Source organism: Microcaecilia unicolor, chromosome 2, assembly GCF_901765095.1.
Source record: "Microcaecilia unicolor chromosome 2, aMicUni1.1, whole genome shotgun sequence".
Classification (NCBI taxonomy): domain Eukaryota; kingdom Metazoa; phylum Chordata; class Amphibia; order Gymnophiona; family Siphonopidae; genus Microcaecilia; species Microcaecilia unicolor.
In genome coordinates, this window is record NC_044032.1 from 241,485,460 (window position 1) to 241,498,601 (window position 13,142).

General features: G+C 43.9%; 1 protein-coding gene across 6 annotated transcripts in view; it reads left to right on the plus strand.

Annotated features, from left to right (window-relative positions):
- PIP5K1B (phosphatidylinositol-4-phosphate 5-kinase type 1 beta) overlaps positions 1 to 13,142 on the plus strand; it is a 435,282-nt gene that overhangs the window by 344,054 nt on the left and 78,086 nt on the right. For all 6 annotated transcript variants that reach the window (XM_030193839.1, XM_030193840.1, XM_030193837.1 and 3 more), the window contains 2 exons: positions 58 to 106; positions 5,130 to 5,214. In XM_030193839.1, the coding sequence (XP_030049699.1) occupies positions 58 to 106; positions 5,130 to 5,214 (134 nt within the window). The remainder of the gene's footprint in view (positions 1 to 57; positions 107 to 5,129; positions 5,215 to 13,142) is intronic.

Consider the following 13,142-nt stretch of genomic DNA (forward strand, 5'->3'; position numbering starts at 1 on the left):
GGCAGCTCTCATTTCCAAGAGTATATTTAATGTTGTTCATTATTATTTTTTGACTAGGTTAATAAAGAGGCTGGAACACTCCTGGAAAGCACTCGTTTATGATGGGGTGAGTCACTCAATTAATATCAATGATAAATTGAGTTAGCATACTTAGAGAGTTCTATAGAAGAAATATAGAAAACCATTTTCAGCAAGAAACATGAAAATTGTGTTACCAGACTGTCGCTTACTTTCTTTGTGGTTGCAAAGACTTGCAAAGATGTTTTCTAATTTTGTGTTTGGGTTTTGTATGACAATGGAAATACAAATGTGAAGTTAAAATAAGCAGTGGCTGCTGAATTTTGTGTATGTCAGTACTTTGTACTTGGAGTTCAAAAAGGAGTGAGCGATACACATCCCTAAAAGGCCAGCATGGAGCACTTCTATGTCATTATTTTGACACTTCTAAGAAATCATGCGGAAAATGACCTACAGTGCATGGCAGGTACAACCCTATCAACACAAACATGAGGGAAGCAACCTGCACTGTGTGGCAGGTACAACCCCATCAACACAAGCATGGAGGAAGTAACTTGCACTCTGTGGCAGGTAAACTCCACACACTTGCATGGGGGAAGTAGATACAACCTCAACAAGGAAAAATAATGGAGTCACTGCTGAATGAAAGGATAGTTAACTTTGTAGAAACCAATGGACTACATGACCCGAGGCAACATGGCTTTACCAAAGGAAAATCCTGCCAAACAAATCTTATTGAGTTCTTTGACTGGGTGACCAAAGAGCTGGTTGGAGGACGTGTGCTAGATATAATCTACTTGCATTTCAGCAAAGCCTTGTCCCCCACAGAAGACTTCTGAATAAGCTGAAAGGGCTGCACTTAGGACCGAAAGTGGTGAACTGGATAGGAAACTGGTTGACCGACAGGTGGCAGAGGGTGGTGGTAAATGGAATCTGCTTGGAGGAAAGGAAGGTGAGCAGTGGAGTTCCTCAGGGGTCGGTGCTGGGGCCTATTCTGTTTAATATATTTGTGGGTGATATTGCTGAAGGGTTGGAAGGAAAGGTTTGCCTTTTTGCAGATGACATGAAAATAGCCAATAGAGTGGATACCCTGGAGGGAGTAGAAACGATGAAAAGGGATCCCCGAACATTAGAAGAATGGTCGAGGGTCTGGCAGTTAAAATTTAATCACTAGTTATTTCCGGGTTCAATCCTAAGGTATCTCTGGTATATTGTCACAGTAATTCCTATATATTATACACCAGTCTTGGTAAATATTTTTATATGCAGTGCTTAGTGTGATAGAGTGCCAAACTATTTTGTGCGCATCACAGTACCAACGTATAGCACTACTATTATTAGTACATCATTGCACTGGATCCTGCCTACCCTCCACTTTAATGAGTGAGTAACCTACGAATCCAAAAACGTGACGTCCCGCTGGTGGATCATTGGATCCAACATAATCATCAGAACCAAGATCTGAAGTATGTGGTACTGGTTCATATACATTTACCAAGAGGGGGCGACATATCAAAGGTTTTGTTACAAAGGGAACAGCGGTTCATTTCTGAATGGGAGACCATCCAACCCACTGGCCTCATTAAAGAAATAGAGTGGCTGATTTGAGAACAACTAGAGGGAATGGACCTATCAGAGAGGGGCAGATAATTAGAGTAGCCCTTTAAAAATAACAGCTAAGAGCGTGCGCTGGTGTCTGGGGCACGGGGAGGAGTTCGACCTTCAGTCTCCCACAGGCGGGCCGAGAATAAGCTGCTACCTACAGATATAAGGTGATTATAATTCAGGAAGTTGACAATGTGAGAGAGGAAAAGTTTATGGACTTAGAGATTAATAGCCATCATATGTATTTATAGATTATGTTCTCCTGAAGACACCAGAATGGCAAAACGTGGCACCGCGTAGAGAACAGAAACAAAATTAAAGAATGAAAATAGAAAAGAGCTGATAGCAAGCAAGATCCGATCAGCAAAATTTAAAACATGGACACACAGACAGCACTGGCAGCACGATTATAGGGAGAGAACAGCCTGGAACTGCCAAAAGATAAGTAACAACACCTCTATAGTACACAGATTTAAGTAATTATCATCATTAAAGTGGAGGGTAGGCAGGATCCAGTGCAATGATGTACTAATAATAGTAGTGCTGGTACTGTGATGCGCACAAAATAGTTTGGCACTCTATCACACTAAGCACTGCATATAAAAATATAAAAAATATTTGATATTTACCAAGACTGCTGTATAATATATAGGAATTAAAATTTAATGCCAAGAAGTGTAGAGTAATTTGCTTGGGGTGCAGAAACCCTAAAGAGAGATACTAGATAGGAGGGAAGAGATTAGTAAGCTCGACTCAGGAGAGGGACCTTGGGGTGTTGGTGTCCGAGGATTTGAAGGTGAAGAAACAATGTGACAAGGCAACGGCCGTGGCCAGAAGGATGCTAGGCTTCATAGAAAGGGGTATAACTAGCAGAAGAAAAGAGGTGTTGATGCCCCTCTACAATTCACTGGGGAGGCCCCACTTGGAGTATTGTGTTCAGTTTTGGAGGACGTATCTAGCTAAGGATGTAAAAAGACTGGAAGCGGTGCAAAGAAAAGCTACGAAAATGGTATGGGATTTACGTTGCAAACCGTACGAGGAGAGACTTGCCGACCTGAACATGTATACTTTGGGGGAAAGGAGAAACAGGGGTGACATGATACAGACGTTCAAATATTTGAAAAGTATTAATTCTTAAACAAACCTTTTCTGGAGTCGGGAAGGTGGTAGAACTAGAGGACATGAATTGAGGTCGAAGGGGGGCAGACTCAGGAGTAATGTCAGGAAGTATTTTTTCACGGAGAGGGAAGTGGATACGTGGAATGCCCTCCTTTGGGAGGTGGTGGAGATGAAAAATGGAATTCAAACATGCTTGGGATAAATACAAAGGAATCCTGTTTAGAAGGAATGAATCCATGGAATCTTAGTGGAGATTGGGTGGCGACGCTGGTAATTGGGAAGGGAAACCGTTGCTGGACAGACTTCTACGGTCTACGCCCTGATCGTGACTGAATAGATATGGATGGGCTTGAGTGTAAATTTTAAGGGGCTTCGACGTTAGCTTCAGAACTTTTAGTACAAGACGAGTGCTGGGCAGACTTCTACAGTCTGTGCCCTGAGAATGGCAAGGACAAATCAAACTTGTGTATATATATATATTATATATATATATATATATATATATATGTATGTATATATATATATATATATATATATATATATATATATATATATATATATATGCAATAAATAATTAAATATAAAGGATTGCATATCAAGTAAAATGAGTTTATCTTGTTGGTCAGACTAGATGGCCGGTACAGGTCTTTATCTGCCATCACTTACTATGTATGTATGTTACTATGTAACAACCTTCCAAGGTCAACCCAGTGGGCTATGTTGGTCTTTCTGTATATCTTCCGTTTTTTTTGTTTTCTCTGGTGTTTTTACGGGAGATTTGGACTCTGTTTGTTGTTGTTGGTCTTTCTGTGCCATCATTTACTGTGTTACTATAGTTACCAAACTGCAGACAGGTTTTTGCCAGCTACATGCATTAATGGCAAAATGTTACACACATTAATGGTACATTAGTGGTAGAAGTAATGTTGGGGGTAAGGAGCCATGACAATGCAGCTGCTGTTACTCTGGTAGCAGTTAACTAACCATCTGGAGATGTAGTTAAACCTCTGCAGTAGCAGTCACTTAACTCTCCAATGCCTCAGGTACAAACTTAACTGGTTAGTGCCGCTGAAAATGTCCGGTTAGCATTGAATTGAAAGCCAACTATTTGGGGGGCATTCTGGGGCAGAGGCAGCATTTGGCCAGTTAAGTGCCAGTATTCAGCACTTAACGGCCACATTCACCAAATAAACAGGACTTCATAAAAGTCAGTCCTATCTTTATGTTGTGTCCCATAGCGGGTTAAGTGCTAAATATCAGACTTAGGGCTCCTTTTACAAAGCTGCAGCAAAAGGGGGCCGGAATTGGCGTCTGCACATGTTTTACACATTCGCCGAGGTCCCCTTTTACCGCAGCTGGTAAAAGGGAAGTCTCGCTTTCCTACAGGAAATGGCCGGGCGTCAAGTAAAGCACTTGCTGCGTGGCCATTTTAGGGGGGGGGGCCCTTACCGCCACCCATTGAGGTGGCGGTAAGGGCTCCCACGTTAACCTGGCGGTAACTGGGCAGCACACAGCACTGCCCGATTACCGCTGGGTACACTCCGGAAATGATGGTGCACTAGGGGTGGGAAGTATCACCGGGCTGCTACAGAAGCCCGGCAGTACTTCCTGTATAGCAAGCAGTAAGCCCACATTGGGCTTACCATTGCTTAGTCAAAGGAGCCCTTAATTGGTTGTGGTTTGCTGGCCCCAGAAACACAGAAATTAAATGCCGGAGCCTGGACGTTGCCTGGCATTGAATTTCCATGCAGAACACCGATGTTACTCAGCAAAATGTTGATCACCGCCGGCTGAATATTGACCCCTTTAAGTATTTTTTTATATCTGCCTGTTATTCCAGTGTGAAGCTAAGAGAATGAACTGGTGCTCTTTCATCAGCAAGCAATGAGCTGTATTAATTCCAGACAATTTCCTTGCCCTAGCCCAAGAGGTGGTATCTGTAAAACCTTGAAACAGTCATGACCCTTGTCTCAGGTTAAGGAAAAAGCTAACAATTTCTCCTCTTCGCCACGATATGCCAGTATAAAACATACCATCTTTTATAAACAGAATGAAGCTTCTTTTGTCCATTGAAGTCACTGTTCTCAAAAGAAAGCATTATTACAACATCTCAAACAGTTAATCAGCTCAACGTAAATATTTTTACTAAGGGCGTTATCATTGTTTCCTGCTTGGTGTTTGTTATACACAGCTAGGGAATCATAGCTGGCTACGAAAGAATGTCTCAATATTTTCTTTTCTAAGTCAGGGTAGAGTTATGTCTTTGCAAGATAACATAGTCAAAATGTAGCACATAGCCTTGGTGTGTGTGCCAATAAATATTTGTCTCCTTTTGTTTTGAATTACTTATGGAGAGCCTTAACTTTGCTGCTACTTTGTGTTTTCAGGACACTGTATCAGTCCACCGACCAAGCTTCTATGCAGATAGATTCTTAAAGTTTATGAATTCCCGTGTCTTCAAAAGAGTGCAAGGTGAGTATGTAACATAAATCTGCTGTCTTGGGAGTATTGTGATTTCACTGTGTCCTGTTTTCCACAAAGCTCTCACCAGGCCCAGTTTCTGGAAGGAGACATTTAGTTAGTTCTGGGTTTAGAATTCAGACCCACTGCCTTGTGTTATGGTTCTGCTTCTCTGAGTTGAAATCAGGCTTTGCAGGTTCCAGTACACATTTGGAGCGAGGTGTCCAAAAGCCCAGACCTGGGCCATCCTGGTGGTTCAGTGGCAGTGCTGAGGATCTGGGTATGATTTATGGCTCAGGTTTTCCACACTCTTGTGGAGGCAGTGTTTACAGCTCCTGGGGAGAGGAGGTCTGGGGAAAACAGGTCTGGACCTTATAGAAAACTGGGCAGAAACTTTCAAAATCAAATTAAATAGGGACAAAACAAAATTCCTAGTACTGTCAAGTCCACACAACCCCATAGACCACCAAAACTTCACAACCAACCACCAAACATACCACATTGAAACACAGTTAAAAATACTGGGAATTACTCTTGACAAATACCTAACACTAGATAGTCAAATATCAGTAGTAATAACTAAATGCTTCAGAACACTATGGAAACTGCGAAGGATCAGAGACTACTTTCCAAGATAATTATTCTGGATAATAGTACAATCAAGGAGGAGGTGATCCACCGAGGTGGATGAACACTAACTCCCAAGAGAAAACAACAGTTAACAGGAAGTGGGAAGTGGACCAATGACTCCAGGGAGACGGGATACTGATGTATAAAGTACCACTTTATTCACAGACTCGATACAGTACCGTGTTTCGGCCACAGGCCTGCCTCAGGAGTCTAAACAATAGGTCAGAAAATAATGTAAAAACAATTCCTGGCTATTCCACTGTCAGCAGGTGCTGCAAATTGGATAAATGCCGGTGAGCAGGATATTCAGCAGCAGTAACCAGATAATGCCGTTGAGCATTCCCTCTGACCATCTCAGTGCTATCCAGATTGTACCAGAGCTAGAGGTGATCCGGTTAGTGGCAGTATTCAGACCACTAACACAATAGCTAACTAGATAAAGCTAGGAAGGCAAAAACGCTGACCTAAACTTATCTCTATGCCTATTCAGTTTAGCAGTTTGAATTGCACTATTGACTGGTTAGCACTGCCAGTCTGCGCTGATTTCTCGCTATTCAGTGTCGGCCAGTATCTGGATGCCTGTGAATATCCTGTGGATTTTTTTTAAAACTATGGCAGCCAGTGTTTTAAAAGACCCTAACTGCTGCAAGCTGAACATTGGCCGCTCTTTTATTAAGGTTTGTACTCCTTCCAGCGGAGGGAATATTGTGGATGCCAGTATTGTTAATGGACTGAACCATTTGTTATGACGTCCCCGTCTAGGAGTGGCCACAATGGTGTATTCTAGCTTTTTGGTCAGTGAAGCCTGAGAATATCCTGGGTGGGGACTTTGGAAAGGGAGAAAAGAAGAAGCTTACCCTCCTGTCTTTGAGTTGGAGGAGGGAGCTGGAGAGAGAGGAAGCAAGCCTCCTGTCTCTAATTTCCTGCCTCGGGTGCAAAGGGCTACCCAGTGAAGTCCCTGTGATGGTGCTTCTGGTCTAAAGCAGTAGACAGAAGATCTTGCTTTCTTTCACTATGCCACATTCGCTCTCTGCACCACTATTTAGATGATGCGCTGCATTCCTTTATTCCGTCGTAGCATCACGCCTTGACTACTAGAACATTATCTATTTAGGTCTTCCTGCATCCTCCCTTAAATGGTTACAGACGGTGCAAAATACTTCCATAAGAATTCTCTCTCTTTCCCACTAGTATGACCGTGTCACCCTTCTCTTGGCTTATCATCACTGGCTCTCCATCTCTTCCCATATCCAACATATCTTGATTAACTGTACAAAGAATTTGCCTTTAATTTAGCCACCCATTTATTTATCCCATTTGACTCTTGTCCCCACCTAAGTATCTGTACTTGTCCCCTCAGCTGTATCGTAGAAACGCATTAGTATCATATCTACATTATTTGAATGTTCTAATTGTGTGCTATTCCATCACTTTTATGCTTACATCATATTATATTTCTGTTATTTGAATTTCAGTGCTATTAAATGTGTATATTTTTGATCTGGTTTCATGGTAGTCTTATTATTAGGTTTCAATTTACTGTTTTCAAGTTTTCCTCTTTCATTGTATTTATGTTTATATGTGTACATTTTACTATTGTTATGCTGTTAACAAAATTGTAAGTTTGATGTTAAACTGTACCTACTGTACACCGCCTTGGGTGAATCTCTTCATAAAGGCGGTAAATAAATCCCAATAAATAAATAAAACCCTGACTTTGGGACATAAAGTACTGCATTCAGGAACCCCTTCCTATCTCTCCTCTCTCATCACTCCTTATGTACCCTCTCGTGCCCTCCACTCTGCCTCTGCCAATTGTCTCTCTATACCCCCTGTTTACTGCTCTTGAATTGAAGCACCTTCAGTAGCTGTTCCTAAGGAACCCAGCAGTAGAATAGAAAGTGGGCCCACTCTGAGGAAGTAAACCTCTCACTCGAGGAAACAGAGAGAAAGTAGATCTTCACAGAAAGAGGAGTGTGTGTGTCAGGTGCCTAGCCATCCATTTGGGAGGAAAAGGAGAAAGGACAGAGCTCCCCATTGCTTGCTGTGGTCCAAGTGTTCAAAGGAATGCAGAGGAAAAATTGAAGCACTTGGAGAAACAGGTACAGCAAGGGAGCCACGGAGCCCAGCACCAGACCCAAGGTGAACCTACAGCCCAAATTAGCAAAGTGAGATTGCTACAGGAGAGAGTGCCATCAGGGATCAAAAACTGGATTGTGTGAAACTGCATCCAAACTCTTCAGAGTTTTTTGAAGAAATTTTCACACTAAAGATTTTTCTTTCAAAACCAGATACTGTGTGCAGTGTTTCCTTGAGACTGTTTCCAGCAAAATGTTTTGGGTGCTAAAGGTAAATCCTCTCCCAACCCCCACTAGGAATTGTGCCCCCTGTTTTAAATGTGTCCTGGAGAAGGGGGAGGCTGCATATAATTGACCGGGATTTGGGTGGCTGTCCTTATTGATGCTGGACACAGTGACTTAAAGGAGACAAGGACAAGTCATTCCACCTCCCCCCCCCCCAAAAAAAAAGATATTGTGCAGAAAGTCTTACAAGAAATGGGCATAACTTCAGACATTGTAATTCTTATAATGTTTTTTCACAATTTCCTGTAACAGCAGCAGTAATCACTGCTATTACCAGTTCCTTGGTTACTCAGGGTCTGCATTATCTGCTTGTTGTGAACAGCACTATTTTTCCATGTCAGAAAGCTGTGTCTCTGGATTCAGTCAGATTTGGACAACCTGAGTCTAATTTCATGGTCTGTCTTCTTTCTTATTTTGGCCTGTTACAGACCACTAGAATGTTTCCCAGTACCTGTGTAAACATGAAAAAAAAAAAGTCACTCAATGATTCTAAAGCTCACAGAGTAGTTGCCTGTATTCATCACAAAATAGAAATAATGGGTAACCAGCAAGCTTTAGGTGTTACCTTTTGATTATTTCTATATCATCCATCTACTGGATTCTTTTGGTATAGGAGGGCCAGTTTTGCATTGGTTCAAGGGTTTCTTGACATCAAGGTCTTACCAGGTCATGGTGAATTCCCACACTTCTGAACCGTGGAATGCTTCCTGTGGGGTCCCTCAGGGCTCTCCCCTCTCACCTACCCTATTCAACATAATGATGATGCCTCTAGCCACAGCACTTGCAAATCTGGACCTCAACCCTTTCATCTACGCGGATGATATTACAGTCTACATCCCTTTTCAATCCACAGTATCAGAAGTTGCCAACCTCATAGATGCCTGTTTCTCCACTTTAGAACAATGGGCCAGGGTGTTCCGCTTCAGGCTGAACAGGGAAAAAACACATTGTCTCATCCTCTCGTCCACGCACGCTCACGTAACTGATACAATGCTTCCAGTCCTGGGCTCTGCCCTCCCGATTGCAAATAGCCTGAGACTTTTAGGAGTGCATCTGGATTCACATCTCCAGCTGGTTGATCATGTACACTTGGTCTCCAAAAAAATGTTCCAGGCCATGTGGAGGATTCGACGCATCAGATACCTCCTTCCCAGAGACTTGTTTCGTACCCTTGTCCATTGGCTCGTCCTATCCCACCTGGATTATTGTAGTGGTATTTATGTGGGCTGCCAGGCCTCCTTATTGAAAACTTTCCAAACGGCTCAGAACACTGCGGCGAGGCTCATCCTAAACGAAAGGAGATTCGCACACGCCGACCCCCTGCGATTTAAACTTCATTGGCTGCCTGTACAGGAGCGCATTGCTTTTAAGATCTGCTCCCTAACACATAAAATCGTCTATGGGGCTGCTCCGGAATACATGCTTCCCTTGATCGATCTTCCGCCTAGAAATGCCAACCCTGCTGCTCGGTCCTATCTCCACCTCCATTTTCCGAATTGTAAGGGAGTTAAGTATAAGAAAATCTTCGCCTCGTCTTTCCGTTATTGGAGTCCCAAATACTGGAACACGTTACCTCGTCACCTTAAAACTCAAGTGGACCATGCCCTTTTTAAGAAGTTGTGAAAGACATTCCTCTTTGCTAAGACTTACCCCTCAATTTACCATGCTGATTAAAGCATCCCTTGTTCCTTACCCTATCTAGTTCACTTTGTTAGTTTCTTCCCTCCTACTCACTTCTTTATGCTTGCCTAAACTGTTAAGTTTGTACTCTTATTTAATTCTCTGTAAGCCACATTGCGCCTGCATGTGTGGGAAAATGTGGGATATAAGTCACAAATAAATAAATAAATAAATAAATATGTATAGGTGGGTTGCTGTGGCCTCCACACAACTTCAACTCTTATAAACAGAAGGTGTATTTATAATGCTGGGGTTACAGAAAAAGCATAATTTCTCACAGACTGCAAAATATGATAAGAGTAAGATCGTTCATGATTTCTCTTAGATACTACGCCTTGAACAGATGGATACAGAAGATAGTTGTTATTCTTAAACTTAAATGTTAGCCTGTAAAAAGAGTGATAGAGTAGATTATATAGATGAACAGAACTTTAAACATGTAAAGATTTTAAAAACATACAGGCAATCTTATACATTATTCTAGTTTTAACTGACAGCCAATACAGCTCAACCAACAGAGGAATAGCCTTATCAAATTTATTATGTCCAAAAACAACCTTAATGGCAGTATTCTTCAGTGATTGTAATCTGTCTAATTGTATCTTGAGAAGTGTACTATGTAGACAGAATTACAATAATCTAATTGTGATTATATAAAAGATTGAATCATAAGGGTGTAATGTTTTCTTTAAAAAATGATCTAACAGATCTCAGTTGTCTCAATTTGAAAAATACTTTTTTCACTAAAATATTGACTTGGGATTCAAATGTTAATGTAGAATCAAAGACGATTCCCAAAACTCAAGACATATTTACCACTGGTAACTTATGAGATTGACCAATTGGAATAGCTGAAGGGATAGACCCCAAATCTTTACCAAACCACAAAATCTTTGTTTTTATCTGCATTAACTTTTATCATACACTTAGTTGCTAAGACTCCTATTTTAGTAATACATGCTGAAACTTCAGAATACATTTGGTCAACATTAGCTGGTATTGGAAACTGTATAAAAATATCACCTGCATATGACAATGCACATGCTCCTGGAACCAACACTATCGTACTCATAATAACATTGAATAAAACTGGTGAAAGAGGTGATCCCTATGGGACGTCACATACTGGCATCTAAGGCTCTGACTTTTCACCCTGCTTCATTTCAGATTAACTAGGCTTTATATGGTAGCATGATGGCCTGGCCATCCTTTCAGCAAGGGCAAAAGGAGAGGTGATCTCCTACAGATGGTCAGACTTTATGTGGTTGACAATGAAGATATTCTTATTGAAAATAATTTAGACAGGGGCTACTGAGTAGACTGGATAGCTGAAGTGGTCCTTATATGTCTCTGGTACCCAGTGCTTTTTTTGTGCCGGTACGCAACGGTACGGCGTACCGGCACCTTTTTCTCCTCCTCCCCTCCCCTCCCCTCCCATTACTTCCAGCGATTCTCCGCCTCTCCCCTGCCCTCTCATCGACGTGCAGCGATTTTTCCGTCCCTCCCCTGCCCTCACCTCTCTCATATCCAGCGATTCTTCATCCCCCAGCGTCCTCCTTCACTGCCTGCCAGCCAGTCGGACTCAGAAGCGAACGGTGCAGGCAGCGATTGGCTGGCAGCGTCGTAGCTTCCCTCTGCAAGTCCCGCCTATGCGTAAACAGGAAGTTGTAGGCGGGACTTGCAGAGGGAAGCTACGACGCTGCCAGCCAATCGCTGCCTGCACCGTTCGCTTCTGAGTCCGACGCTGGCTGGCAGGCAGTGAAGGAGGACGCTGGGGGACGAAGAATCGCTGGATATGGGAGAGGTGAGGGCAGGGGAGGGACGGAAAAATCGCTGCACGTCGATGGGAGGGCAGGGGAGAGGCGGAGAATCGCTGGAAATAATGGGAGGGAAGGGCAGGGGAGAGAGAATTGCTGGAAATCAATGGGATGGGAGGGAAGGGCAGGGGAGAGAGAATTGCTGGACATGGGAAGGGCGGGGAGAGAGAATTGCTGGACATGGGATGGGAGGGAAGGGCAAGGGAGAGAACTGCTGGACATGGGAAGGGCAGGGGAGAGAGAATTGCTGGACATGGGAGGGAAGGGCAGGGGAGAGAGAATTGCTGGACATGGGATGGGAGGGAAGGGCAAGGGAGAGAGAACTGCTGGACATGGGAAGGGCAGGGGAGAGAGAATTGCTGGACATGGGATGGGAGGGAAGGGCAAGGGAGAGAGAATTGCTGGACATGGGAAGGGCAGGGGAGAGAGAATTGCTGGACATGGGGTGGGTTGGGAGGGAAGGGCAAGGGAGAGAGAACTGCTGGACATGGGAAGGGCAGGGGAGAGAGAATTGCTGGACATGGGAGGGAAGGGCAGGGGAGAGAGAATTGCTGGACATGGGATGGGAGGGAAGGGCAAGGGAGAGAGAACTGCTGGACATGGGAAGGGCAGGGGAGAGAGAATTGCTGGACATGGGATGGGAGGGAAGGGCAAGGGAGAGAGAATTGCTGGACATAGGATGGAATGGAGGGAAGGGCAAAGGAGAGAGAATTGCTGGACATGGGATGGGAGGGAAGGGCAGGGGAGAGAGAATTGCTGGACATGGGATGGGAGGGAAGGACAGGGGAGAGAGAATTGCTGGATATGGGAAGGGCAGGGGAGAGAGAATTGCTGGACATTGATGGGAGGGCAGGGATGAGATAATTGCTGGACATGGAGGGGAGGGCAGGGAAGATAGAATTTCTGGACATGGAGGGGAGAGAGGAGAATCGCTGGACGGGGAGGGGAGGACAGGGAAGAGAGAATTTCTGGACATGGAGGGGAGAGAGGAGAATCGCTGGACGGGGAGGGGAGGACAGGGAAGAGAGAATTTCTGGACATGGAGGGGAGAGAGGAGAATCGCTGGACGGGGAGGGGAGGACAGGGAAGAGAGAATTGCTGGACATGGAGGGGAGAGAGGAGAATCGCTGGAGAGGGAGGGGAGGACAGGGAAGAGAGAATTGCTGGACATGGATGAGAGGGGAGAGAGGAGAAATGCTAGAAATGGATGGAGAGGAGAGCAGGAGATAGAGAATTGCTGGACATGGATGGATGGAGGAGTTGGCTAGGAGAGAGGAGAAATGCTGACTTGGATGGAGGAGAGGGGAGAGAGAATTATTGCTTGATATGGATACAGAGGAGGGAAGAGAGATGAGAAATGCTGGACATGGATGGAGGGGAAGAGAGAGGAAAAGTGCTGGACATGAATGGAGCGGAGGAAAGAAAAAAGAAGATGCGCATGGATGGAGAT